At 37.1% G+C, this 27,285-nt stretch overlaps 1 protein-coding gene and 2 long non-coding RNA genes across 5 annotated transcripts; 1 reads left to right on the top strand and 2 right to left on the bottom strand.

Moving 5' to 3' along the window:
• The first annotated feature begins 479 nt into the window (after positions 1-479).
• On the top strand, positions 480-12,184 carry LOC113676416 (uncharacterized). Of its 2 annotated transcripts, XR_016183777.1 has the most exons (4): positions 480-557; positions 671-730; positions 9,378-9,416; positions 11,327-12,184. It is a non-coding gene; the product is annotated as an uncharacterized LOC113676416 (long non-coding RNA). The 2 variants fall into 2 exon arrangements; XR_016183778.1 differs by lacking the exon at positions 9,378-9,416 and having other exon boundaries at positions 486-557; positions 11,327-11,602.
• On the bottom strand, positions 11,547-19,910 carry LOC113676417 (uncharacterized). Of its 2 annotated transcripts, XR_003446704.2 has the most exons (4): positions 19,676-19,906; positions 13,364-13,579; positions 12,730-12,831; positions 11,547-11,996 (listed from the first exon to the last, which is right to left on the bottom strand). It is a non-coding gene; the product is annotated as an uncharacterized LOC113676417 (long non-coding RNA). The 2 variants fall into 2 exon arrangements; XR_003446703.2 differs by lacking the exon at positions 13,364-13,579 and having other exon boundaries at positions 19,676-19,910.
• Positions 19,911-21,421: 1,511 nt separating this feature from the next.
• LOC113676390 (uncharacterized) lies at positions 21,422-27,005 on the bottom strand. The gene is made up of 3 exons (XM_027193043.2): positions 26,543-27,005; positions 24,129-24,183; positions 21,422-23,832 (listed from the first exon to the last, which is right to left on the bottom strand). The coding sequence occupies exons 1-3, from the start codon at positions 26,952-26,954 to the stop codon at positions 22,089-22,091; spliced, it is 2,211 nt and encodes a 736-aa protein (XP_027048844.2). The 5' UTR covers positions 26,955-27,005; the 3' UTR covers positions 21,422-22,088.
• Positions 27,006-27,285: the final 280 nt, after the last annotated feature.

Raw genomic sequence — 27,285 nt, forward strand, 5'->3', positions numbered from 1 at the left:
CTCCCTTCCCCCTCCCCTCTCCCATGCAATTTGGGCATCTCATGAATAAGTACCTAGGAGCCAGGTGTTGTTGCTGAGCAGGGTTTTATTTATCTAAAAGACTATTTATTAATTTTTGTTTTAATCTCTCTTTAATTTTTAGCTCAGTGCCAGAGAAAAGGTATACATATATTTATTTGTATACCTCCATGGTAGAATTATTATTGAAAATCTCAGTAATGTTGACTTTCCATTTAAAAAAAGAGAAAATGAGGTCAGAAAAGTGACATGAAACGTCTTCAGCTACCCTGTAAAGTATTCATGAAAGTATTACGCCACTATTTGGTGTGTGTTTGGTCTGCTTTTCGTGCTGCAATTTTTTCCCTCCAATATCTTTTACTTTCCGGTTCTGGTTTTTTATCTGGGTTTCCATCTGAAGAGAAAAACTTTGTTTCTAGTGTCCAGGGCCTCACTCTCTGCACAGCCAAGACACGTCCCATCAATCTTTGCGGATAAACATTATGGCGGCTGTGCCTCGAGCCATGCGGAGGAGAGTTCGGTCCCGCTCAACGTACAATGTACGTGATTTTGCTTTTTGAAAAGCTTTTTTTCTTAATTTTAACCGCACAGAACATTTTCTCATATCTAGTCGGATGTAACATGACTTAATTCACTTTTTTGATGGCTGAAGTCTGGAAACATTCCGGATAGTGCATCAGCGATGACCTCAATCATAAAGACTTGCTGGCAGGTAAGATTTCCGTATTTGATTATCAGAGACATGGTCAAATTTATTTTCAAATTCAGCATTTAAGTCACTCAAACTAGTGTATTAAGGAGCTTAAACACGGATGCTATTGTGAAACTGATTGTAACCGGACTTTGAGAGTTGTTTTCTTGTTTAAAGGTGTTTTACATATAACCAGTATTACTTGTATCATGATTCTTGCCGCCGTCCACGAGTAAAAAACGTCGGTACTTAAGTTTCCCGGATAGCATTCTGGAAACCGAACGTGCTGTGTTGTTTGAAACAATCCTTTTAAAATTGGGTGTCAATGTAGTCGTTTGAAGGGGAGATCATGCTTGTTCTCTTTGTGACTCAATGCATGGTTGAATAGCTAATGCTGTCGTTTATTAGGGTAAAATTTACCCTCTTCTCGTAAACTTTTTTAGTGCATATTGTTTTTGGTAATGGAACAATTAGATTTTACTCAGTTGTCAAGGTTGCTTTTATTTTGAATTGAGATAGACAAAATAATCCACATTGTGACAAATAGCTTCCTGCCTCATGTCTTGTTTTAATTTCTTCTTCTTTCTGTCTACTGTTCTGTCTTATTCCATGATGTATCTTCTTTAACAATTGTGAAGAAACCCAGCATAAAATGAATGTTAGACATGAGATTTTTAAATCTCTTCAGGATCACTTGGCAGTTCCTCATCAACTTATAATAGTTTGGATGGTATAGGTTGTCTAGACTTTTTAAATTTTCAGAAAAATTAATGACTACCAGTCATTTACTCAGTTGAGAACTGTGACTGGCAGTTGATGTCACTCAATTTCTAAGTATTCTGAGCCAACTTTAACTTAGCATTACAAATGAAATTTATAAATCTCCTCGAAATCACTTGTCAGTTCCTCTTTGACAGAGAGTATTTTGGATTGTATAGGTCCTTTTTTCTTATTTAAGAACCATAACTGGCAGAGGACCTTACATAATTACCATGAAAGTGTCAATATTCTAAGAAAGTGCAAACTAAGTGTTTGACATGAGAAAAATACCAGAATGCCAGTCATTTGGTTGTTAGAAAACTTTTATTGACTCCAGGTCATAAAACTAGTGCAAACAATTAACACAAACAAAAAAAACTTTACAGTTTTCAACAAAATATAGCTTAATTCTAACCTTAAATCACAAAATTACCATAAGATGTCTTTTTGTAATACATTTGCTTCCCTTTTATGCCCATTTCATTATTTTTTCACAATCTTCAAAGATCATGTGCTCAAAAGTTTGTTTTTAAGCTTGAGGTGTTTATTACATGTATCTCCTTTACAAACTCCATTTCTTTGGTTGCCAATTTCTATATAACTATAGTCTTTTGAGTGCTGTTTTATCTGTAAATATGAAATTTTGGCAAAAGAAGAAGCAGTTTCACCTATAAGATGTGGTCTGAAGCACATACTTTAAGCAGCTATTTTGAATTCTTCTTTACCCATTTCAAACCATGTGACCACATAGCTTAAAAGGTCTGTTGTAACTAATGTGGGTGGTTTATCACATTTTCTCTTTGTTAGAAACCTAAGGTTTTAACACTACATTTAAGGAGGTGATAAAATCTGGTCAATGAAAGTCAGCATAGGACAAGGTCCAAAACATTGTTGTAGCTCCAACCTGAGTTCTGATTTATTGTTCATTCAAATGCTCGCTGGAATTGTACAGAAGATGATTTCATCAACTTTTCTACAATTCCAGTGGATATTTGTTTCAGAAACATTTAGTTGGTTACATTATGTCTTATCTAACATCACACTAACTTCTTGTAAAAAAGAAAATTGTATATATTAAATAAATATTATAAGAAATAATGTAGAAAGAAAATTATGATTTGAGTCATCTTCATATAATTAGCTAAAGCCTATTAAAAGTAATTTGTTAAACAAGCAACCGACTCAGAATTTAAAATGTCTGGAGGTAAAGGGTTCCACTTATGGACCACATATAGCTATTGGAAAAACATAAAACTTAAAAATATCTTAATTAGTTTTTTGATATTCTATATTTGATTGCATGGCTTTCATTAGAGAATTAAATATACGTAATTACATAGTTACAGTACATGTTAATTATTATTTAACAATACAAATGTACATGTTTTCATGTGTATAGGTGGCTTGAGTGCTATTTTAAGTGGGTTGCAATTGCATGTTAAAAGGAAACTATTACAGTACTTTGGCTTTTACATATTATATACATGTATAATCTAATAATATTATTTTAACTTAATGGGATAACTTCAATATTACAAAAGAAATCAACCTACAACATCATCTGAGGACTAAAACTAAGAAGTTACCTAGGGAATATTTCAGGATATAACATGTTCACAGCTGCAAAATTAGCTAGAACTAGTTAAAAATTTCAGAAAAGCTAGACCTTTTGATTGATTTTTTGATTGTCAATATAAGAGTCTTCTTAAGTAAAATTTCAGATCTTTTTGTTTCTTTTTTAAATTGTTTTTTTAAAGATTTCTTAATTTTAATGGCCTTTCCAAAATTTTTTTCTAATTCTAGAGAAAGAATGCAATTGAATTGAGAGTCTAGAGCTTTGTTTATAAAAGTTGTTAGAAGTAGAAGATTGGGTGTTGTAAGATTGGATCTTAGAAATATCTCGGAAGAGTTCTAGTATGCTACGTGGTGCATTTCTTTGTCTGAGTAGCTGCAAGTTCATAGTAGGAGGGTTGCAACCATGCAACATGAAAACACCAGCATGAGTGAATAGAGGAATTGCACTGTGGTTGCAGTCAGGAAAATAAATAAAATGGAGAGCAGGGTATTGGAGATTGAGAAGCTTGTGAATGTACAGTCCACATACTTGGCCCCATGCTATTAGCCCATATGTTAGATATGATGCCATTAAAGAGAATGATATATGCCTAAGAAAGGATGTGTTTGTGCAAAATATCATATCGTATATGTAGTGAGGCAAATTTTAATTGCTACATGGTCAACATTTCACAGATACTCATTTAGGAATACATATCTCTCTATATGGGAGCTTGTTATTAGTAGCAAAACTGACATAATTTGAAGCAAATCGTTACCTTTCCAACTCGCGGCAGAAATACCTTAGATCCGGTGTTAACAAATGTGAAGGAGTTCTATGCCCCTCCGATCCAGCGCCCTGCTCTCGGTTTGTCCGATCATTTCTCTGTGGAAGTTCAGCCGCTCGTGCGTTCCCAACAACCAAGAACTAAACTTATCGTGAAATCGAGGGACTTACGGCCTACAACGCGTATGGCTATGCGCACGTATCTTGGAAATGTGGACGTTAAGACACTTATCGATAGTAAAGATTCTTGCAAGGGCAAAGTGGAAATGTTGGAGACCATAGTTAAGACCGGAATGGACATTCTCCTCCCCCTGAAGTCTAAGTCGGTACAAACCAACGAGCCGCCCTGGGTCAATCAACAATTGAAGGGTCTCATTCACAGCCGCCAAAAGGCCCTCGCTCAAGGCGACCAGGAGCAGTACCGCACCCTACGAAATCACGTTAATCGTGAGAGGAAAGCATGCCGTGCAAAGTTCTATAACTCCAAGGTTGAACATCTGAAGGACTGTAAACCCGCAGTTTGGTGGCGTGAGGTAAAGAAGCTCAGTGGTACGTCAGACGCAGCTTCTAGAGGCGTTAATCCAGCTACCCTCTACCAACATATTGATTGTGGTCAGAGAGGTTCGCCTCCAAGCACGATAGACATTGCTAACACCATCAACCAGGCGTTCTTGGCTCCTATGCGCGTCTTCACCCCCCTTTCACCTAGCACCTCAGCCAACTCTGACCAGGAGAGTGCTTTCCAGGTATCAGAATTCTCTGTTTTAAAGAAGCTATCCGCCTTAAATCCAACTAAGGCAACCGGTCCGGACGGAATCCCCGGTTGGCTTCTTAAAGAGAATGCAGATTTACTAGCACTGCCTGTGACTGATATCCTTAACTGTTCGTTTAAGGAGGCACGGTTGCCTCAGTCTTGGAAGGACGCTAACATCACTCCAGTACCAAAGCAAAATCCAATACACGATGTAAACAAACATCTACGTCCAATATCCCTAACTCCCGTGCTTTCTAAGGTTGCTGAAGATTTCGTCGTGGAGAGTTTCCTCAAGCCTGTTGTTTTGGCGAAAGTGGATGTACGGCAGTTTGGGACTGTGCCAGGTTCCAGTACGACACAAGCACTAATAAGCATGGTTCACTCATGGCTTAGTGCTACGGATGGGAACGGTGCAACTGTCAGAACCATCCTCTTTGACTTCCGCAAGGCGTTTGACCTTATTGACCATCAGATCCTAGTTCAGAAGCTCATTTCATACGATCTTCCAAGCGGAATAATTAACTGGATAGTGGACTTTCTGTCCTGTCGCCGACAGCGTGTTAAACTTAGTCAGGACTGTTACTCGGAGTGGGGGGCCATCCCATCAGGGGTCCCACAGGGCACAAAACTTGGCCCCTGGTTATTTACTATTATGATAAACGACCTCATCATCCCGGGTACAGACATGTGGAAATATGTCGATGACTCCACTATTTCTGAAACAGTCATGAAGTCTGAGGTCAGCAAAGTCCAACAAGCGGTTGACGAACTTGCGACGCAAGCTTCTGCTGACAAGTTCCAATTAAATGAAACCAAGTGCAAGGAACTGCGCATAACATTCAGTCACTCTAGAAAGAACTTTGATCCAATTAAGGTTAATGATCAGGACTTAGAGTGTGTAGAGCAAGCAAAGATCTTAGGTTTGCAGATATCTTGCGATCTTACGTGGAATAATCACGTATCCGAAGTTGTAAAGAAAGTAAACAAGCGCCTGTATTTTTTGCGTCAGCTTAAGCGTGCACAAGTCAAGTCGGAGGAACTTTTGCTCTTCTATTTGACTTGTATTAGGCCTGTCACTGAATATGCATGCCCTGTTTATCATCATAGCCTCCCGCAATACCTTTCAGTAGATCTTGAGAGATGTCAAAGGCGAGCTTTACGTATTATCTATCCAGATTGTTCGTACAATGAGGCGCTTCTTTTGACTGGTCTAGTTCCCTTACACAACCGCCGCGAGTTCTTATGTGATAAGCTTTTTAATTCCATCCTGTCTAATCCCTCGCACAAGCTCTATAGCTTACTACCTCCCAAGAATGAGTGCGAAGTCAATTTAAGGAGTCAGCACTCTTTTACTACACGGCGCCTCCACACCATTCGTACTCGAAATAGTTTTATCCATCACTATGTCCATAAAGCAATGATGTAATATTGTTTTCCTCTTAATTATATATTTTTGTCTTTTTAATTAGTTCTTCTTAGCCATGTATTTTTTGTAGTATATATTTTATTGTAAATCAAACGTAATTCAGCCTGTGGCTGCAAGGTTCTTGATAATAAACTATCTATCCATACATACATACACACAACACAATGACTGAAAATCATAACCTGAGGATATGCAATGACATGCGAAATTATTCGCTATGTTTAAAACTGAAAATAAATTACAATAGAGGTTTGAGCTTCCACTTCTTATGAAACTTCTTTAAACTTCTAGTCTTACCAGCAAAATATACAACTTAGTTTCATACTTTTCGCATAACATGACCTTAAGTAGCTTGAAAGTAGATTTCATATGGTTTATCTTGTACTGACATGGTACATATTTTCCAACCAATTGAAATAAAATTATTTAAAATATTGTGACCTTTTCCAAAAAAGCTTACTATCATTTCTTTTAAAGATGGAGTACAATGTAAAAACTTCTTTCATATGTTCATACCACAATGATTCAAGGTTCATCCGAAGTGTTTGTGAAAATGGGCAGAGATAAAGTAAGTCTTCTACCTGTAATTGTTCTCTGGAAAGACTACAAAAAGTGCAGACATCTGATCCTGCTTTTCCCAATTTTTTTTTTTAGTAAGTTAATATATCCGTGCAGGTTATTTTTTAAAAGTAATATGAATAGAAAATCCCTTAGAATTGTTCAGTCGCTGGAAGGTAGATCTTAGGTAACTCTTTATGACTAGAATTAAATTTATTCTGCAACCTTTTTGCAGCATTTTGTAGAGTACTTGTAGCTTTCAACTCAATAAGTACACTATATGTAGCAGCATCAGCTCTGGTGACAGAGAGATCTGTGAAACTTAAGACTGAATGACTCACTGGATCCACAAGGCTCAGATTTATTAAGTAAACTCTTACAGCAATCCTTTAGAACAATATGTTTAACTGAATGCTCTAGATTGTATCTGAGTGTTAAAGCAAGATCTGGTATTTCCTGTCAAATTTCTGTGACCCTTAGGGGTTTTTACACATGTTTGTGATATATAGCCTATTAGGTCAGGTGGTAGCTAGAAAAAAACTAACGGTAACATGGTTCAAAAAAATGAAAATTCTAAAAATTCCAAAAAAAAGAAATTAGGCACACTCATGCTTTAGCAACATTTGCATTTGGCCACCCCTTCATTAAAGAAAGTATAATTATTTCAATAAAAACCCAGCTTTTTACTCTTTTTGGCATCATCTTCCTTACACCTGACCTCAAGATAGTAGGAATATTTGTTGTAAACCAGCCCTCTGTAGGAAATTGCATTTCATATTTGTTTCCTTTTTGATAGTAACTAGAGACTCAAATTACTCATTGAAAAACCTAGTTGATGGATGGAAATGATATTTTTATCAAAATATTCTTTTAAAAAACCGGTTCTCCATCTTTCTTGATATTTTTATTGTTTCATAAAATTGAACTTGACTTATTGGTTTAGGCAAAGGCATGTCTGAAATCTGCCCAATCAGTTCTGCATGAAAAGCACTTGAAATATTGAAGTCTTTTAGGTCGTAATAACAACAAATTAGGAAGGATCCTCCATCAAGTTTAGCAAATGATTGATACAACACTTCCAACCAGCTTTCTCACTACTATACAACCTTTTTAGCCCTTTCACTCCCAAGATCTCATTAGTAATTCTCCTTACTGTCTGCCATACAATACTTCAGATTTTATTTGGAAAATTTGGTTTTGGATCAACCAATAATCTCCTCATTGATATTTTTCTTTAATCTCATCACTTGCTTGTTTGATATTTTATTGGTACTGTAAGGAGAAAGTCTGTCTTGGTCACTTGTGTGAGTTTAAGGGTTAAGCATGATTAACACACACATGAATTGATGTTTGTGTGAGATTGCATTACTGACTTACCAACTGATTGATAAACTATTCAGATGCCAACTTCTCAAAATCTGAATTCTAGAGTTGTTTGAATTTTAAATATAATTCTGACTGGTTGATTGTTTGACTTACTGTCCTAATGACTGACTTACTGACTAAAAACTGATGACTGGTTGAGTGATACAGAAGCTGATAACTTTGTTTGCCAACTGTTCTCCTCAAAAAAATTGAAAACATGTGTATAAGCCACACTTGTAAAATAAGTAGCACCCCCAAATTGCACACATGATTTTAAGAAAAAGAAGAAATGATCAAGGTAATTTTAAGAAACACATGTGTATAAGCCACACTTGTAAAATAAGCAGCACCCCCAAATTGCACACATGATTTCAAGAAAAAAAAGAAATGATCAAGGTAATTTTAAGAAACACATGCACAAACATGTCATGCAAGTAATGGAGAGAAACAAAAAAATTGGAGAGTTTGCGAGTTCTTTCGAATTGCATGATGAAGAGATTAGCGTTGAAGTGATCAGTCAAAGGCTGCTTTTAGTGCTATTTGTTACCCCATATAAGCCAGTTTACTCCCTCTGAAACCAATGGTCTTGTATATAGGCTGCAACTATGGCAAAAAGATGCAGCTTTTACATTAGTTTTTACTGTAGTTGAGTTGTGTTTTCCTTTCTTTAATTTGTGATGTAGTATAGAATGAAATTGAAATCACGTTTGTAGAGAATTACATCTTTTTGTGGCAGAAAAATTGACAGACTGGCTGTTAATCTTTTTGACTTAGGACAGACTAATGTAAAGTCTAGGATTGCGGTATGTTTTGTTTACTTCAACAAGAAGAGCACCCCAGCAATTCAGAATGATATCCATGCCTGAGTTGGTTGTTTGAAGGTTGAATAACTTAAGGTGGATCTATGCAGTGGATAAATTGCTATCCATTTTTCTCTCTCTTTTTTGAGAACTTCCAAATTTTTTCTATGGCTGGTAGGCAGCAAAACAATTTGTCTTTCACCTCACTTTTCTTGTGCAAGAACTGAAATTTGGAAAACTATCATTCAAGGACAAGTACAAGCAAAAGCATGTGCTCACAGTGAGAAAAACCTGAGCATGAGGATGCTTGCAGAATAAACTAAATGGCAGATTGAATTAAGAATTATGTCTTTTATATACTTTGATTATCAGAATCTTTTTTCTTACATTTCTTCTTAAGCTTACATTTATTTGTATAGAAGATTTATTTTCCAATATTCTTAACCACCCCTTCCCTGGCTTGTTGAAACCTTGCAAAATTACGCCTGCAAATGTTAACAGTGGAACCATAATCTTTTTTTTACCTTTCAAAAAGTATTTTTCAAAACTGGTCAAATTAAACACGCACATAACTGCATTTTATTAATGCTGCCAACAGTGAAACACTTTAATTTATATTGTAGAGCTAAAAAATATTGTTTATATTTTCTTTGTTTTCTTCCCAGGATGGAAAACAATCTCCTTCCAGTCTCCCTGGGTTTCTGGTAATAATGCAACTAATTTTATGAGATAAGTATTGATATAAATATTATACAATTGTGGCATACTCTTAACGAAGAGCCTGAAAATGTACACAAATAATCTGGCTTTTTGCAAGAAATGGGCAACAATAACTGTTTTGGACACTGGACTGTCTTTATGCACTGATCAGGTATTTGACTTTGTACAAGAGATGGGTACTTAAAACTGACCCACTAAAAAGGGTCAGTGTTGCCCTATACAACTCTTCCTTAGTCTTGATCTGTGATGCAAAGACTTGGTCCCCAAAAAAGAGGAAAAAACTGTTTCGGATACTGGACTGTCTTTATGCACTGATCAGGTGTTTGACTTTGTACAAGAGATGGGAGACTTAAAACTGACCCACTAACAAGGGTTGGTGTCACCCTATACAACTCTTCCTTAGTCTTGATCTGTGATGCAAAGACTTGGTCCCCAAAAAAGAGGAAAAAACTGTTTCGGATACTGGACTGTCTTTATGCACTGATCAGGTGTTTGACTTTGTACAAGAGATGGGAGACTTAAAACTGACCCACTAACAAGGGTTGGTGTCACCCTATACAACTCTTCCTTAGTCTTGATCTGAGATGCAAAGACTTGGTCCCCAAAAAAGAGGAAAAAACTGTTTCGGATACTGGACTGTCTTTATGCACTGATCAGGTGTTTGACTTTGTACAAGAGATGGGAGACTTAAAACTGACCCACTAACAAGGATTGGTGTCACCCTATAGAATTCTTCCTTAGTCTTGATCTGTGATGCAAAGACTTGGTCCCCAAAAAAAAGGAAAAACTGTTTTAGAAACTGGACTGTCTTTATGTGCTGATCAGTTGTTTGACTTTGTACAAGAGATGGGTGACTTAAAACTGACCCACTAACAAGGATCAGTGTTGCCCTATACAACTCTTCCTTAGTCTTGATCTGTGATGCAAAGACTTGGTCCCCGAAAAAAGAGGAAAAAACTGCTTCGGACACTGGACTGTCTTTAAACGCTGATCAGGTGTTTGACTTTGTACAAGAGATGGGTGACTTAAAACTGACCCGCTAACAAGGATCAGTGTTGCCCTATACAACTCTTCCTTAGTCTTGATCTGTGATGCAAAGACTTGGTCCCCCAAAAAAGAGGAAAAAACTGTTTTGGACACAGCTTTACAAACGAGAAGATATTTTTTACCAAAAACTGCTGTCTGTAGTAGGTTTCCTACGACCAAAAAAAATGCTTGAGTGATAGGTTGGTTGTCCATGGAATGGCCCCTCCAAACCGTTTCCAGAGTACAGAAAGAAGGACTCCATTAGGAGGGGGGGTCCAATTCCGTTGTTACACCGACCTTTGGTTCCCCTTTACATGGTTGCCACAGGTCTGGGAATTTTAAAAAGACGAACAAATTCTTCAACTAGCTTAGATGAGCGGAAACTGGTAAAATTCTGTTGTCCAGAAATTGGCTACAACTGCAAATTTGTATGTAAATAATGATGGCGTATCTTTCCTCCTCCAGCCAACCCAAAGATCATAAGTGTAAAAAAAGAGGTTTAACAAAGACGAGAATACTTCTTACTCTAGTGAACGTAGCTTTGTCGTATATTTGAATGAAATTGTGCAACGTTCGTTAAAGTTTGTCGTGATCTTTTGACAAGAAAAAATATGTTTGTCGTTCTTGGGATGAAGGTCTGTTTTGGACACATGCAGATTCATTATATTTCTGAATTTTAAATTCTTTCGAGTCTAACAGTTTAATTGCTGTGGCATAGTTGAAAAGAAGCTTGTGGAGATTTGTCTTAGTCTATTGGTGGGAAAAGTTCGTTTTTCGTCTTTTTGGGGAAAGCCTGATAGAGTATGAAAGTGTATAACGTTTTAATGGCTCAAATTCTTAGTCTTAATTTTATTTCCCTGTTTTGCAGGTTTCCATGACCATCCAAAACTGGATGCCAAGGAACACAATCACCTTAAGCATGAGACTAGAGACAAATGTCAATCTTGGAAAGAAAGAAAGCAAAATTAGATCGACCCCAATTCAGAGAATAAAATAAAAAATTGGGGTTCGATCCTTACACCATCCCCATCCCCACCCACACCCGCCTCTATTAGATAGTTTAGAACACTTAGTAGAAGTCCTCTACCTTGTGGCACAAGCATATTTTATTACCATACAGTACATTACAGTATTACCATAGAATATTTTCATATATATTAGAACAGTTATATCACTATTTAAAATGTTGTTATACAGTAATATTATTCATCCGACCTCCCCCACCACACCCACCTCTTTCAGGCAGTTTTAATAAGTCTTTCAAAATGTTGTCTACCTTGTGGTAAAAACATTTCTTTCAAACGCATGCGTTTTGTGCAAAGGAACGTTTGTCTTAATACACATGCGTATTGCAGTTACTACGAGGAAAATACCTAAACACTTCCTTTAAGGAGTAGTGGGGTACGGGGGCGGACCGACCCCCAATTTTTGCGTTCTGTCCAAGGTTGATATTTTCTTGTGTTATTTCTTGTCAATCCACCCCGATCTGTCTGAGGTTGATAATTTGTCTCGGTACTCTTGCTTTACTTCTTGTCAATCTAAAGTTAATTTAAGAACATGATCAATATATTAGTAAGTTTGCAAGAGAAAGTAAAAATTATACAATTAATCAAAACAGGTATTACGTATTCAGTCACCTTATTTCATAGAAATAAACTGACAGCAAATTAACATTATCATAAACAACAAATCAACAGTAAAAATATATGATGAAAGAAAGGAAAAAGCGATCACAAGAAAACCGTGGTAATGGCAAAAAAAAAAGAAAAAGTCAAGTTCTGTTATTGCATATGAGTGTTTGAAAAACACTTCAGTCCCTTGGGTAGCGTGCCTTTGGTATGGAATTTTACTTTCAGTATTGGCCCTAAAACGTTTAAAAATGAAATATATTTCTCTTAAGAAATTCGCGAATGGGTAGATTTGATTACCGCCTCTAACGGCGGCACACCTCCCCTTTAGCATAGGATATGGGAGCAGAGTTAAGTTCCAAATGCAAATGGAGATAACTCACTGTCGTTGTTCCCTTCTTCAAACCACACAAATTTTGGTGATTTTATGTTGTTTTGCAGAGGACCACTAAGAAATGTACAAATTTTAAAACGCACGTGTTGAGCTATTGATGTGCTCATTTAAACTTTTGTTTGGCCACGTTCTCGTTACGAAAGCCGTCGTGGTTCGCAGAAGGTTTCCATTGTCAAATCAAGCATCTGAATTAGGAGGATTTATTTTTCTACAAAAAGTTGAACAAACTAAGATGTAAAGCTTTCTAACCTGAATTCAGTATGTAAACACATCAGGTCAAAACGTTCAATCCCCAAAGACATCACTAACGATTCCTCCATTACTACAATCTTGAGAAGAATCATTTTCTAACTGGAAAAGATAATTAGAACAAAACATATTTGCAGCTGTAAATATCTGGCAGACTGCGACACATTTTACTGCAAGTTTATGTTTGGTTTTCATACATTTAAAACGAGAATTAAGAAATAAATGAAAGGAAAAAGTAGAGCCAAACTAAACTCCATTTCACTATCCTTGCCACTTTCCTTTCCCCTCTCCTTACAAGGAAAGAGTTTAATTCTAACCGAAAAGTGGCAGTTGAATATTTTGGCACAGAGGAAGGCCACTGCACACCACAATCACACAGTTACTGTGCAATAGTGTTAGACTGGCCAAGCAAGTGAGGGATAGTGTTAGATGTTATGCATTGGTCAATTTGAAGCTACAACAATCCCTGAACATTTGAGAAGATTGGCTCTTAGATTTCAAAGAAATTTGGTGAACAATTCGTTAAGAAATTTAACTTCTCTGAAAGGAAGGTAACTAGGCATTCTTTTCAACCTTGTCAGTCAGTCAATCAGTTGTCACATCACACTGTGTTGAATGAAACAAGATGACTTACATGAGTTCAAAAAAGACACCATTTATATCATTTCATGGATTGACTCCCTTGATCCAAAAACCATCACCCAGGAACGACCAACAATTTGGTTTAAACCATGAGGACTTGAGACTGTCTTGCATAGGTTAACAAACAACTTGTATGGCAACAAATTGTTGTTCAAGGAGGTTCAAGTCGTACAGTAACATTAACATCTGAACTCTACACATGAAAATCCTGAAATGTTTAAAAGTTAATTCAGCAAATATGAAAACATGCATGTTAACAATTCAAATCACACATTCCATGGCCCCCCCTTAATCAGTATTCAAATAATGTGGGAAGAGCATGAGCCAGGATAAAATAGAATTTCTGCCAGCGATACTTTGTCAAATGTGGTAAGTACCAAAAACCTCAGAAAGGTTCTAAATGTGTTACTCTTTTACAATCTTTCCTTTGAGCAATAAAGTATGTTCTACACTTCAATGTAGCTTACAGTTCTTTTATCTGTTAACAAGAGTTTGTACTACAAAATCTTGTTTGTTAAAAAATGAAATTGTAAAAAAGTGAGCAATCACAGGTATTTCTTTTTCCCCATTCCTGAAAAATCTCCAGAGGTACCTATCACCCAGATGTAGGTTAAATCAATTATCAAAACTAATCTAAAAGTCTTGGCTAGTACTTATTCCTTATTTACTTTTAGTTACTAGATAATATCTAACTATATCCTGATACTTTTTTTAAATGCATTTGATTTATCTTACAGTTGTGTATTGGTGCAGTAAGTATTGACCTTAATTCAAATTAAGATATCTGCTTAAATGGTTAAGCTAATCAATGCTTTTAGTTGAACTTGTGTAAGTGGCAGTCACCCAACCATTTTAGCTCTTAAATGATCTTGGGCAAACATTACTACCTTCTTTTAATTTAAAAATAATTTATTATTGTAGTTTAGTACAAATAAAGTTGCTGTTGTAATTTGTTGTTGTCATTAGTCTTCCTTGAGTGTCTGGATTTGAAAATAACAATGTAAATTGTTGGTTTGCCAAAAAAAAAAAAAAAGGTTTTTGTTATTTGTTATTCCTGAAGTGGCAATCATCTTATCAAAAATATATAAAAATGGTTCCCCCTCATCTATTTTATATTAAATTCTCTGAATACCTTTTGTACCCAAGTTTTTATAGGTAACAGCATGACCTTTAGTGGTAATTGGCAATAACAATGCATGAGGAATTTACAAAATTGTCTAAATTACTAGGACAGAATCTTGTTCTCTTACATGTATCTAATATGAACCTTGTTGTTTCAAAGAATCGTGTTTCTTATTCTAGTGTTAACTTAAACATTGCTTTCAGATGATGTTCAACAATAATCAACAATCTTTGACAAGAATATTTAGAAAACTTACTTTTAAGTGATAAAATTGAAAGAAATCAAAACCAAATCTGAAAGTCCACATCCACATTCAAAACTTTCCAACCACCTCCTCTACAACAAAGTTGTTTCTATAATGTACATGGATTGCAGAGATTTCAATAACCCCCGGCACTTATTCTGTGGTGAGTCACCAGGTATGCTTTGCCACGTTCAAGTCATATTTTCGTAACAAAGAAATAAAAATCAATTCACTATTGGAGTGTTCACCTTATTTATTTTCCAAATTCCATGATCTTTGATTCTTAAATTCAATCTTTCATTAACAGTTTTCTCTTCCTGCTTTTTTTGCGTGTTCTACATAAATTCATCATGCACGAAGGAGAAGTACCCATCCTTGCTTACTAATAAAAGTAATTTTCAAGCGACTCTTTGCTGAACTGAAATTGTCAAATATTTTTGAACAAATAAAACAACAATAGTTCCTCTCAACTGCTATCTGGAAAACAAACAAAGAAAATTTATATTGTCAAAATAGTGCACTTGTCAATAACTCACATAAATTAAATTCAGAACTTTTTTTTGCAAAGATGTTTTAAAAGTGTGCATTAAAAACGCTTACCCGAGGTTAAACTACAAAGAGAGGAACAAAAATGGCCATTGCAGTCATAGTACACTTAGCATCTAACCTTTTTTCAAAAGAAAAGCTGCATTTGCTGTGAAAAGCCAAGAAGACCACGTTCTTAAGGTTGCTGGTTAGCCAGAACATGAGTAAGTAAGTGACTTCATTACTTTTCGTGAAGCAATCGAGGCTCAACAATTGTTTATGATCTGATATAAAAAAGGAAGCTTTTAAGAAAATTCTCAAATTGAGACCTAAAACATCTCAAGATCTTTTAGAGTTTTACCTTAATAGAAACATTTTGACAAAAATTACTGGTATAATGTCTTATACACAACATTTCCAATCATTTAATGATTATTTACCAAAGAAAAGTCCATTTGAAGCCAGTTTGTTCTAAATGGAACTAATAGGCTAACAAGAGGGAAATCGTGTTCTGTTTTACTCTCCAGCAGAGGGTTTCCCAAGGTAGCCACCTACTTCAAATCTTATTGAAAGCACTGGGATTGTGCAACTACATGTAGGAAGTGCTACACCATGTAAACTCACCAATCTAGCAGTGGAGGAGGATGAGGGAAACTCACATTAAATTTTTTTTTTCAATCAAAAAAACAGCAGGGGTGTCCAAAACATTTACTTGAAGAATGTTTGAGAATAAAAACTAGGGTTTGATAGATTTGCACCAAAAAAAATATGATGAACCTCCAATAATGAGAACTCACGAGTACTAGTAATTCATTATGAAGGAAATTTGTTTCCACAGGCTACTAACCAAAACTTGATCACAGAAACCCAAAAGATTGTCCACTTTGAGCATGGACCACACAGAGGAGTAAAAGAAGTGATTCTAAGGAGAGTTCACCTCAAATGACAACAGAAGGGGAGAGTGCATGTACCTGAACCAAATTTTTAACCTTCTACTTTAAAATGCAACTGTGCAGTACATGCAAAGACTGACTAGTTGAATAAAAATGTCTTACAATGAGCAAGTGTAAAACAGAACTGTTCAATCATTTGTGACCCTCCAAATGAAAACATCTGCTTAGGGGGATGCACAGGCACATGTATCGTGACATGACATGCTCTCAGAACAGCCCACTTGGGCCTTCAACTTGAGTTTTACTTGAATAATAAGATGTTCTAAGAAAGCTATGTAACTGTATTGAAAAGAACAAAACCTAATAAAAAAAACAAAATCTTTACAGAACTGAATTTAAGGACTAATAAGGGGGGATAAGTTTCTAAAAACATCCATGCTTAATTGATACTTATCTGACTTTGATGTTCATTCTCAATTTAATGTATTTCACCACAAGAAACAGCTAAACCTTTCCTTCTAAAATCAAGACTTTCCAATTAACCCTTAAACTCCCACAAGTGATTGAGAAGTAACTTCTCCCTATAATATCCATACACTATCAGAGCAAACAGGTAATGAGAATACTTAAACTTATCACCTAGAAGTTGTTTTCCTGATCTAACACCAAATTCTCTCAGCTAATTTAGAAGAAATGTGTAGCAGCTACAAAGGAGAATTAATAATCAGATCTTGGGAGTCAAAGGGTTAAGCTGATCTTAAATTTATTATTCAATTCATAATCAATTCACAAAGAGCCAAGTACAAAGCCCATTAAGTGCCATTAAATTACACTTTCCATTTTAAATCTCCCCTGAAGTTTTGCCACATTCTGTCCTTTTTCTCAACTTTTTTCCAAACTGACCCCAATCTTGTTACTGCTGTGAACTTAGTGAACATTGCGGATTCATATCATTGTTAAAACCAGATATCTTTTTCTACAGTGGACACCAAAATGGCCAGCGCTTTTACCATGCTTCTAGTTCTGACATTTACTTTGAAAACCTCCATATGTGGTGGGAGTTGACTTACAAACTACATGTACATTCCTACATTGCAAGAATACCCTGCTGGACATGATTACCTAATAGTTAAAACTATTTTCATGTTGAGCTGGGGTGATTAATCCCCCCCCTCCTCCTCCTCCACCCTCCCCTCCCTTATGTCCAGAAATGAACCCAGAATTTTTCAGAGTACTCCATGTTGACTAAGTATTTTGGACACTTTCATATACTTTATATTTGGTGTAATTATATGTTTTGGTGGAATTTCATTAATAGGGACACTTTGTGATGCCTTCTATAAAAGAGATGAACATTACAATCTCTTGCTGAAATAGTTTCATACAATCCATGTGCAACATTTACTAACATGCAGTGGTCAAGGAATTGATTGAATATGCAGTTAGGCTAAGCTTATTTGAACTGTAACAAAAACATGAAACTAAGTGTCCACTCTTCCTGTTCCTTTAATTTTTTTTTCTACCAAAACAAGGAATTATCTGCAAAAAGTCTATACTAGTTATTTGCATGGTTTACAAAGTAAAGTTTTACTACCATATCAGCTATCTTTTGTGAACAAAGAAAATTGAAATGAAACAAATACATCCCATGCGCAACATTTGTTAACATGAAACAATCAAGAAATTGATTGCATATCCTGTTACTTTATTTGAACTCTAACAAAATCAAGAAACTAAGTTTCGAATCTTCTCTTTCCCTTGAGCATTTTTTCTATTGAAACAATAAATTGTCTGAGAAAAAATTCAGGAAAAAAGTTGGGGAAAAAGTCAGGAAAAAACATCAGGAAAAAAGTTGGGAAAAATAATAGGGAAAAAGTCAAGAAAAAAGTCAGGAAAAAATGAGAATGCAGGAAAAGAGTCAAAGCAATTAACAATAGCTTGACTTATGGGCCATGCATGCTTGTTTTGAGTCTTTGATATTTGACCAATTGGAAATATTCAAGAAATTTGGTAGCCTATAGTTACACCTTACCAATAATACTAGAGATAGGGAAAAAAGACAATGCCAGAAAAACTTCAAGAGAAAATTGAAAGTGTCCTTCAATGGCATATAATGGGCTACGTAGCCAAGAAATGTGACTTTGCTACATAAGTTCAAACTTTTTGTTGATAATCAGATAAACACACAAAACAAAACACACTGATTATTGTTTAAGTATTCAGTACTCTAGTATTTGAAATATAAAACATTATTTGAAAAGGCTTTTGATTTAAGAAAGAACTACTTTAACCCAATCATTTACACTTCATGATCTCAAAAGAGAGAAATTGGTTGAGTTTAAAAAATTCTTAGTTGTCTTTAATATTTTGACTTAAATTGGAAATAATCAAGAAATTTGGTAGCCTATGCGTACATGCAGTTTCTTTCCAAGAAACCTAACCACTACTTAAGTTGGGAATGGTTCTTGTGGAATCTTATAATCGAATTCCTGGATTTAAGAAATAATCCAGTGTCTCTCAAAAAAGTATTTAAATTCAGCAGTCCAAAACATTTAACAATGAAAGAAAAGCAATTAACAATAGCTTGACTTATGGGCCATGCATGCTTGCTTTGAGTCTTTGATATTTGACCAATTGAAAATATTCAAGAAATTTGGTGGCCTATAGTTACACCTTACCAATAATACTAGACATAGAGAAAATAAACAATGCGCACTTACTAATGCACATTCTAATGCACTTTCCTTCTTATTCATTTCCTTAAAATGCTCTGTGAAAAATGCAAGAAATGGCATTTTCAAGACCCTATATCTTAACCCTAGTTTGGAGCGCCTTCGCCACTCAACATTTTCTATTCATCCAAACGCCTTAAAAAATCTTACACGTTGCCCCTGGTTTTAGAAAAGATTTCAAATGCTCAAAAAAAAAAACAGAAAATTAAACAATGTTATAACCAGCCTAACAATAATCTTCAATAATACTAAATCAGCGCTAAACTAAATGCTAAAAAATACTAACACTTTCACAATTCATAGGCAGTGTCAAAGTAACAGCATAATTCATAATTTCGTTCGTCTATGCATACAAGAATTTCATGCTGAGGGAAGTTTGACAGATGTGGTATATTATTACCTACCATGATAAGGCCACCATCACAATGATAATGAGATTTGTGAATATCATAATTCCCCGCGATGGATATGAAAGTAGTGAAACTGGGAGCAGGGAATTCAGTGGTAATACAATGGAGGGCGGGATTTGGGAGGCAGAGGGGCACAAAATACGGGAGGCGGGAGAACGTGACTCTGGAAGTGGGACCTCACATTTATGTTATTAATGATATTACGATCATATTACGATCATATTAAGATCAAGAACGATTAAGATTTCTGTTTTTGTCTGCACTTCATAACCAGTTTGGCTTTTACTGGCTAGATGCACAACCCCACAAGTTTACAGATCCAAGGTTACTTTGCTCAAATATAGGTTATGACAGTAACGATCCTGTTTGTTCCTTACCTGTAGTGCGGACTGATTTTCACACGTGGACTCCATTTCAAACTTTTTTACCCACATTGACGCCATTTGTCCATTCAAACACCATCAGACAAGAGAAAAAATGTGTTTAAAGGCGAGTGATAATTACGTTACTGGTTTTCCTCCAGTTTTAAGACCAGAATATTTAGGCATTTTACATCCTACCATCCATAACGTCTCATGAGTGTATGCTGCCATGATGTAATGGGTTCCAGTGTTTCTCGTCCAACCACAGGCAAACCATTCATTAGGTGGGACAGGCAGGGCAAACGCAACTAGCGGTGGCTAGTGATGGATGTTTACCGAGCCTCTAGGCGGCGAGGTAAATATCCACTGCTAAGAACCGACACCGAGGTTCTTTTCGTAGATGCTAAAACAGTGAGAAAATGTAGCACAAAATATGATTTTAAGCGTACGTCATTTATTCCTGGAACGATTAAATACAAGTATCTTCGGGAGCCAATCCCGCGCGAGTTGCTGGGAGGTGAATTGGAAAAGATGTTCGGAGTTTGAGTAGCCAACCAGAGCACACCTTCAACGCTATCCACGGTTTTAGTATAAGTGTCTACTAAAAGGAATTTTTGACGTTTGCGACCAAGAAACTTCGTATCTTTGACCAAAAAACAGAATAATGAGAAACAAAATGCTTGCGCACCCAATTGTAGCAATTTTCCACTCTCTACACGCTCACACCGATCACCCCCACATGGTTTGAAATTTTCCACCCAAATGACAAGTGTCCTAGCCAGTTCATTTTCATTGTTTAAAAAGAAACACAATCACTTTTTTCCAGTTTCAAACATTTCTGTGCGATTTCAAAGCTTCCTTTCAATTGTTAACATTATTTCTGTTTCGTTTTCGGAAGAGGAAGGAATTTTCTGGGAGAAAAATACTGATCCTTCTCATTTCCTCTGAACATTCCTTCTACACTACGTGTTGTCACTTACATCGTATGTACCTGTGAGTTCTATCCTCACGTTCCCCTTATTTTCCTGATGCTGCCTACGCACGATCCCTTGGGGTTGGTACTGCTGCATTGGCCTTCACGTGCACAACACAACATGTTAGTCGTTAAGTCATGCTGGGAAAATTGTTTTATCAAAACATATGTAAAATTCAAGTGGCCACAAAGGGCATGGGTAGAGTGGCGGGGGGGGAGGGGTTCACATCTTGACCGTAAATTTCAAAAACAATAACTTCGGGTGGAAACTAAGGAGAGATTTTTTTTATCAAAATATGAATTTGTTGCGAGAGGTAAAACAGACTCAGACGACGAAATCAAGTCATTTAGACAAAAATACTGAAAAATTTGTCTTGGAAATATGCATGTGCATGAAAATGAAATATGTTAATATGCATTTTCAGGGCTCTTGTGGAATGTGTCAGTACAAAAATGTCATGCAATTTGATCGTAGTTGTATTTAGAGTTAAAAGTGATCGTTTGCAGTATTTTTCTCTCTTAGTAACCTGGCAACAAATGTAAGTGTTTTTCTTTACGTTCGATCGAACGATCGTTCTATCATTTCTCTGGCTTCATTTTAAAGTTTTGTGTTTGTAATTTTCTGTTTTGATTTGAACAGCTTGAATAAATAAGCTGTTAACGGAGTCGCTGCCAGGGCAGAACATCGAATAGAGCACGTATGGGTTCTATTTGCTGAAAGTTTTCTTTGCGAACAGTACAAGTTGTTTTGATTTTCCCATCAGAATTGCTCCAAAAAAATCAGGATCTATGCCATAACAAAGCACTTTATTAAGCATGGTTTCTACACGAAAACTACCATCATACCAGAAAAAATATTGTGAAGAGTCTCTGAAAAAAAACAAAAAACAAAAAATGTATATCGCTACTGGGTCATAATATTTGCTTACACTCATTCACAATAAAGAGCATCACTCATATTAGGGTCCATTTAACTTTCACAGAACCATTTTTTGTTTGAATCAAACTATTTTGACCATTTTAAAAGTCATAGTTCCAGAAGGCAAATGTCCCACACTCGCTTACCAACTCGGTTACGATTGAAAAAGCTAAAAATGCAGTATCCTTACAACACTCCTTCAAAACCCCTTCAGTATTTGTTACGATAGTCCCACAATCGCATGAAAAGTCTTAAAGGAGCGCGAAGACAAAGAATAAGAGTGGAAAGAGGAGCTCTTGTCCACACGTAACAACCCATGCTTTGGCAAGTTTGTAGCCGTTTATAAAAATATTCGCTCTTTACATTCACAAGAAAAAAAATAAGGTTATACCTCAAAATCGTTGGCAGTTAATTGTGCATTCAATCCTGTTTTAGAACACATATGTGGACTTTCTACGACGCAAACCTAAGTAAGTCTAAAGTCAATAAGTCATTCATTGTTCTCTAACACAAAAACATGAAAAATGTGCAATTCTTTAAAAAGCAGTGTCCACTTTCTCTAACGGAACGTCAGCTCCCTGGTTCTCGTATGCAGCACCTTTTTCGCGGCCATATTTTTCCAAGCCATTTTCTCCCAAGTGCATGGGTGGATTGCTCATGTGGTAATCCATTTGGTAAGCTGCAAAAGGGTACAACAGCATCACAGCAAAGAAGTCCTCCACCATGTTGCCGTTGATTCCATACCTCTCTCGTATGCCCAGGCGGATTCCAGAGCCATACGCGAAAAATGCAAATAACACTGCCCAGGCAAGGTAACTGATCCCCTCGACGGCTGGTTCGAGGGCCATGCCAAGGACCCACAAGTAGAACGGAATAGCCAAGCACAACATGTATGGCACTGGACTTCCCTTGCAGTCGTTCAGCCTGTGTGCAGCACGCCCCATTGGGAACCACGGAAAAAATATGGCGATGATGGTGCTTTTGATCATCTCGAGTGTGGGGCTACTGAACACCTCTAGAAGGTCGACAGAAAATTCTGGGCCATTGGGATCCAGGGCTCCACCTTCGATTTGGACAGCGCGCCATAAGGCAATGCACATGAAACACAGCAGTATGGTATAGGGGACACCGGCTGCTATGGAAACGGTCTGTAATGCTGTTAGAGCTTTCGTACCCCCTGCGTACAGGAGGGCTGTGGCTGTAGCGCCCTCAGTAAGAGCCCAGAAGATACGCTGAATGATTGGGGGATCCGGATCACCATTTGCAGAGAGACAGTCAATAACTAGAGATCCACTGTCAGAACTCGTCACGAAATAAAGGATGATGCCAGCCAGAGAAACTATGGACAACACTGGGCCAATGTCACCATACTGTTCCATCAAATCAAACCACATCTCATCAGTTGTGCGGCAGGACAGACGGAAGAGGCCATTGTCGGATTCAGTAGACCCTTTACCCCCCAGAGCGGACGTGCAGCTGATGTTCGCGTGAAAAGCTCTTCGTTCCATCCTAATTCCAGCTCCGCCGAAGATCGTCAGCCACAAGAATGAGTACAGGATGGGCGCTGTCATGGTAGCATTGATAAACTGCTTGATCGTACGTCCTCGGGAGATTTTGGCGATAAACATTCCCACGAAAGGACTCCAGGCGATCCACCATCCCCAGTAGAAGATGGTCCAGTCGTTCATCCACGAGACAACTTCCCTCTTATCCTGGGAATTTCCCATTTGTGCGAAAGCATCCGTGTGAAAGCCCAGCTGTATTATCCACTGAAAGTAGTAGCCGGTACTCTGCACGTACAAGTTCAGGAGGTACCACGTGTCATCGTAAAAGAAGACAACAAGCATGAGGAGCATGCCGATGGAGAAGCAGAGCTCACTCAGTCGCCTGATTCCAAGCTTCAGACCGGTGATCACCGACACGGTAGCGCAAGCAGTGACACACCAAATTATTATGATCTGGTTGATAGATGACAATGCGATGTCTTCGTTGATACGATTGATGCCAGTGTTAAGTTGCATGGCACCTAAGCCCAGACTTGTACAAACACCAAACATAGTACCCACGACGGAAAGGATGTCGATGACATCGCCCATCCATCCGTATACCTTGTCTCCGATCAGTGGGTAGAAGCAGGAGCGGATGGTCATGGGGAGGCCTTGCCTGTAGCACACGAAAGCCAAAAGCAGACCGACAACCACATACACAATCCATCCATGGATTCCCCAGTGAAAGAACGTCAGGTTCATCGCATCTTGTGCCTGCTGATTGTCTGTGTACCTTGACAAAAGAAACAAATTTTTAAAAAAAACATAACAGTCAGAATTACTTTATAAATATAAAACCTGTTAATTTTAGTCTCATTTATGCCAGACACCCAACAACGGATTCTCTTTTGAGTAAACCTTGCCAATGAATAAGTTTAATAAACTGTCTACTAGCTTTAATTCTAGTCCTAATTACAGTTTGTCAGCATGTCGCTTCTTGCAGGGTTAAAGCATGGCGACGTAATTTTGAGAGTCAACTTTTATATGGGCACCCTTCTATGACAGTCAAGTCCATGTGTCAAAGCTTACCTCTTGTAATAACGATTTCCATCCACCCCTGGGACATAATGATATATTGGCTCAGCTGAAAAAGTGAAAAAGAGTAGAACAATTAGGCAAATGATTACATAAGAACTAAAACCCTGAAACTGAAAGGGATAAGGGGAATGTACAATTTAGAAAACAGAAAAGATAAATTATTTGCATATGTTTTTGCTTACTTGTCTCATGACTTTTGGCCACGATTACAGGTTATTATTCAAAAGACTACTTATTCGATGATCTGACTTCAGGTATAAAGAGAAGATTAGGAATACTATGCTTTCCGAAGACTCTAGTAAAGAATCCATCAGTGGGGTCGGTATTTTCAAATGATCATGGTCTGGTGGCATCTTAGAGGTTACTGAAGCAAAAAATTTTCTGATGATCAAAGTGCGTCTTCTGTCCTTTTTGTCTCTTTTACGTGGACGAAAAGGGACACCGTTTGTGTTCTAAGTGTATGAAACGGAAATCCATTCGGTCAAAAGTTGTACGAAGCATCCTCGATTTGTAAAGGTTACTCAGGCAAAAAAATTTCGGATGATCAAAGTTCGTCTTTTGTCCTTCTTGTCTCTTTCACGGGGACGAAAAGGGACACTGTTTTTGTTCTAAGTGTATGAAACGGAAATCCATTCGATCAAAAGTTGTACGTAATCGTCCTTGATTTGGACCTCAGAGTTTCAAAGCCCTATTTCCCCTGACTTGTATCGTAACGATCACATATGGCCTTATATGAGAGGTTCAAAAAAAAGCTGAGCGTGCATGCCTCTGCACGTCGTACAAAGCTGACTTTTAAAAAATTGGCTCTACGCAAGAATGATCATACAATATTTTTTTCCTTTCAGCTGCTGGTGGAATCAATCGAATGTGTAATGATGACAAGCTACTGAACCGTTGTGTTTACGCAGGACAAAGGATTGACTTCTTTCTCAATATAATTAACGCACATTACCAAGCAACCAATCGAATAACAAGCCGGAAAGTAAAGCTCTCTGTCATGCTGCGGCAAAACAAAGAGGCAAGAGACCTTTTAATAGTAAAGCATTTCAAAGACCAAATGATAAAATCTTCTTCACGAATCTTTCTAAATGGTTTTTCTGGGCAGAGATCGCAACAGTGAACGTTCACACACCAAGGAACTATCGTGTGGTTTGACGTTAAGTATTCAATCCTCGAAAATCACAACGTCATTTCGCGTGGGCTAGAGGTATTCTAGCTATTTCTCTCACCAGCAGGCAGCTACCACTCAAAGAAATATCAGGATGCAATTGATATTGTTTTCCAGTTGTTTCAACAAGTGTAACTACGTAAAAATGATCAAAGGAAATTATCGTTGAATTCTTCCTCTTGTCACCTACCGACACTTAGAAATGCCTGGATTCAGATATTACGACGTATAATGAAAATCACACGCACTTACGTGTGATGAACACTTGAATCTTTAACAACGGAGAGGAATAAGCAAAGGAAACAATGAAGATAAAACTCACAGCTTGTGGATGCAAACATTATTCAGTCTTCCAAAGTCAAAAGATTTAATAATTTACTCTTTAAAGGCAAATCACGATCACTACGACAAACTGTCCGTTGATTGCCTCCTGAGTCGAAACCCAAACAGCTACAGGTCACAAATTTCAGTCCATTGCTCTCACAGCTAACCCTTCAGCCCGTTTTTTTCCAAGACAATGTAATTTACAATCATACCGCTAAAAACTTCTGAAAGAATTTTGTTCTGAAAAAGTACTTAAGTACTGGTACGAAAGATAGTACAAATGACGTAGGGTACAAATAGATCTAACCTACGTTACTTCCACTATTATATTACTTTTTTCGGCAGTTTTTTCGTGGATGTGCTTTCTTGCTATAATTAGCTGAGACAGTTGTATGTAACATCACACATTTTTCGTACAACGTAAGGCCTCGAAAGAAAAACCAACTCCTCAACCATGATATGCGGAGTTCAAATGTTCACTGACATACAGTATCTAAGTTGATTGCCATTAGTTTTATAATACAATTGGTAATGCAACCCTTGGTTTCCAAAGGTTTACCGATCATCGAAAGAGAGCTAAGACATTGAAAAAAAAACAACATCAACAACAACAATAAGAGCAAAAGCAAAAAATGGTTGATGTTTCGTTTTTTTGTGTTTAAAACTATGTCTTGGGATAATTCGCGACTGAAAAATCTAAAAAATTGTAAAGGCATCGGAAAACATCCGTGTCAGAAAGTACTTATCTTAAAGTTTTTACACTTTTAGCTCCAAGTGAGCCACTGAAGCGTTCAAACTATCCAGAAACGTAGTTAGGTGGAAGGCTTTACGCAGTGATATTCCACGATTATGCTGCAAGCGTTTTATTTGCATTGTGTGAAACGTAAAATATTGATGTTTATTTCTGACTTACCAACTCCAAAGAAGAATAAGCCAATTCCGATACCAGCCGCAAACAACATTGTAAAGTAGGATGCGTCACTGAACTCGGGCTCTTCGTCATCTCTTCCCAGCTTCATGTTGGCGAACTTAGAGAAGTACAGCATTATGATGATCACAGCCCAAATGTCCTGAGTTCCGATGTACATCCAAGTGAATTTCTCCGTGATCCAGATCTTCCATCTTCCCATCTCTAAGTTCGCCGTGTCTGGCTCGACAATGCACCAAATAACGAAGCCCCATATTATAAGGGACGACAAAATACTCACTACTGGGTTGAACCTCAAGAAGATTCCAAGGTTTATGTTGCCGATTTTGGTCCAAGCCCAATTAACCTTGATCCAGCGACATTTTTTCAAATGTTCCTCAGATACCGCGGGATCCATGTTTGCGAAGAGTTTACCAGCAAACTGCGTGCCTCTTTCGCTGTCAGGAATGTTCTATAAGGCTTGTGCATCTAAAATTATATTAGCCACTAACTTCGCCACAAAGAACTCGTTGAAGCGTAAAAACAACAACATTTACATGAGAATAATATCCCGGTAATTGCCTCCGTAAGAAGTGATTTCTCACAAGAGCAAGTTGTTGATTGTGCACTTTTTTGTCGATCCAGAAACAATGATTCATCTAGTAAAACCACTTCGAGGTAACAGGAGTCAGTCTATTTTTCCCTCTTCACCGTGACACTGCAGTTATAGATCACTCCTTTGTTAACTT

This window comes from Pocillopora damicornis, chromosome 2, assembly GCF_964200805.1.
Source record: "Pocillopora damicornis chromosome 2, jaPocDami1.2, whole genome shotgun sequence".
Taxonomy (NCBI): Eukaryota; Metazoa; Cnidaria; class Anthozoa; order Scleractinia; family Pocilloporidae; genus Pocillopora; species Pocillopora damicornis.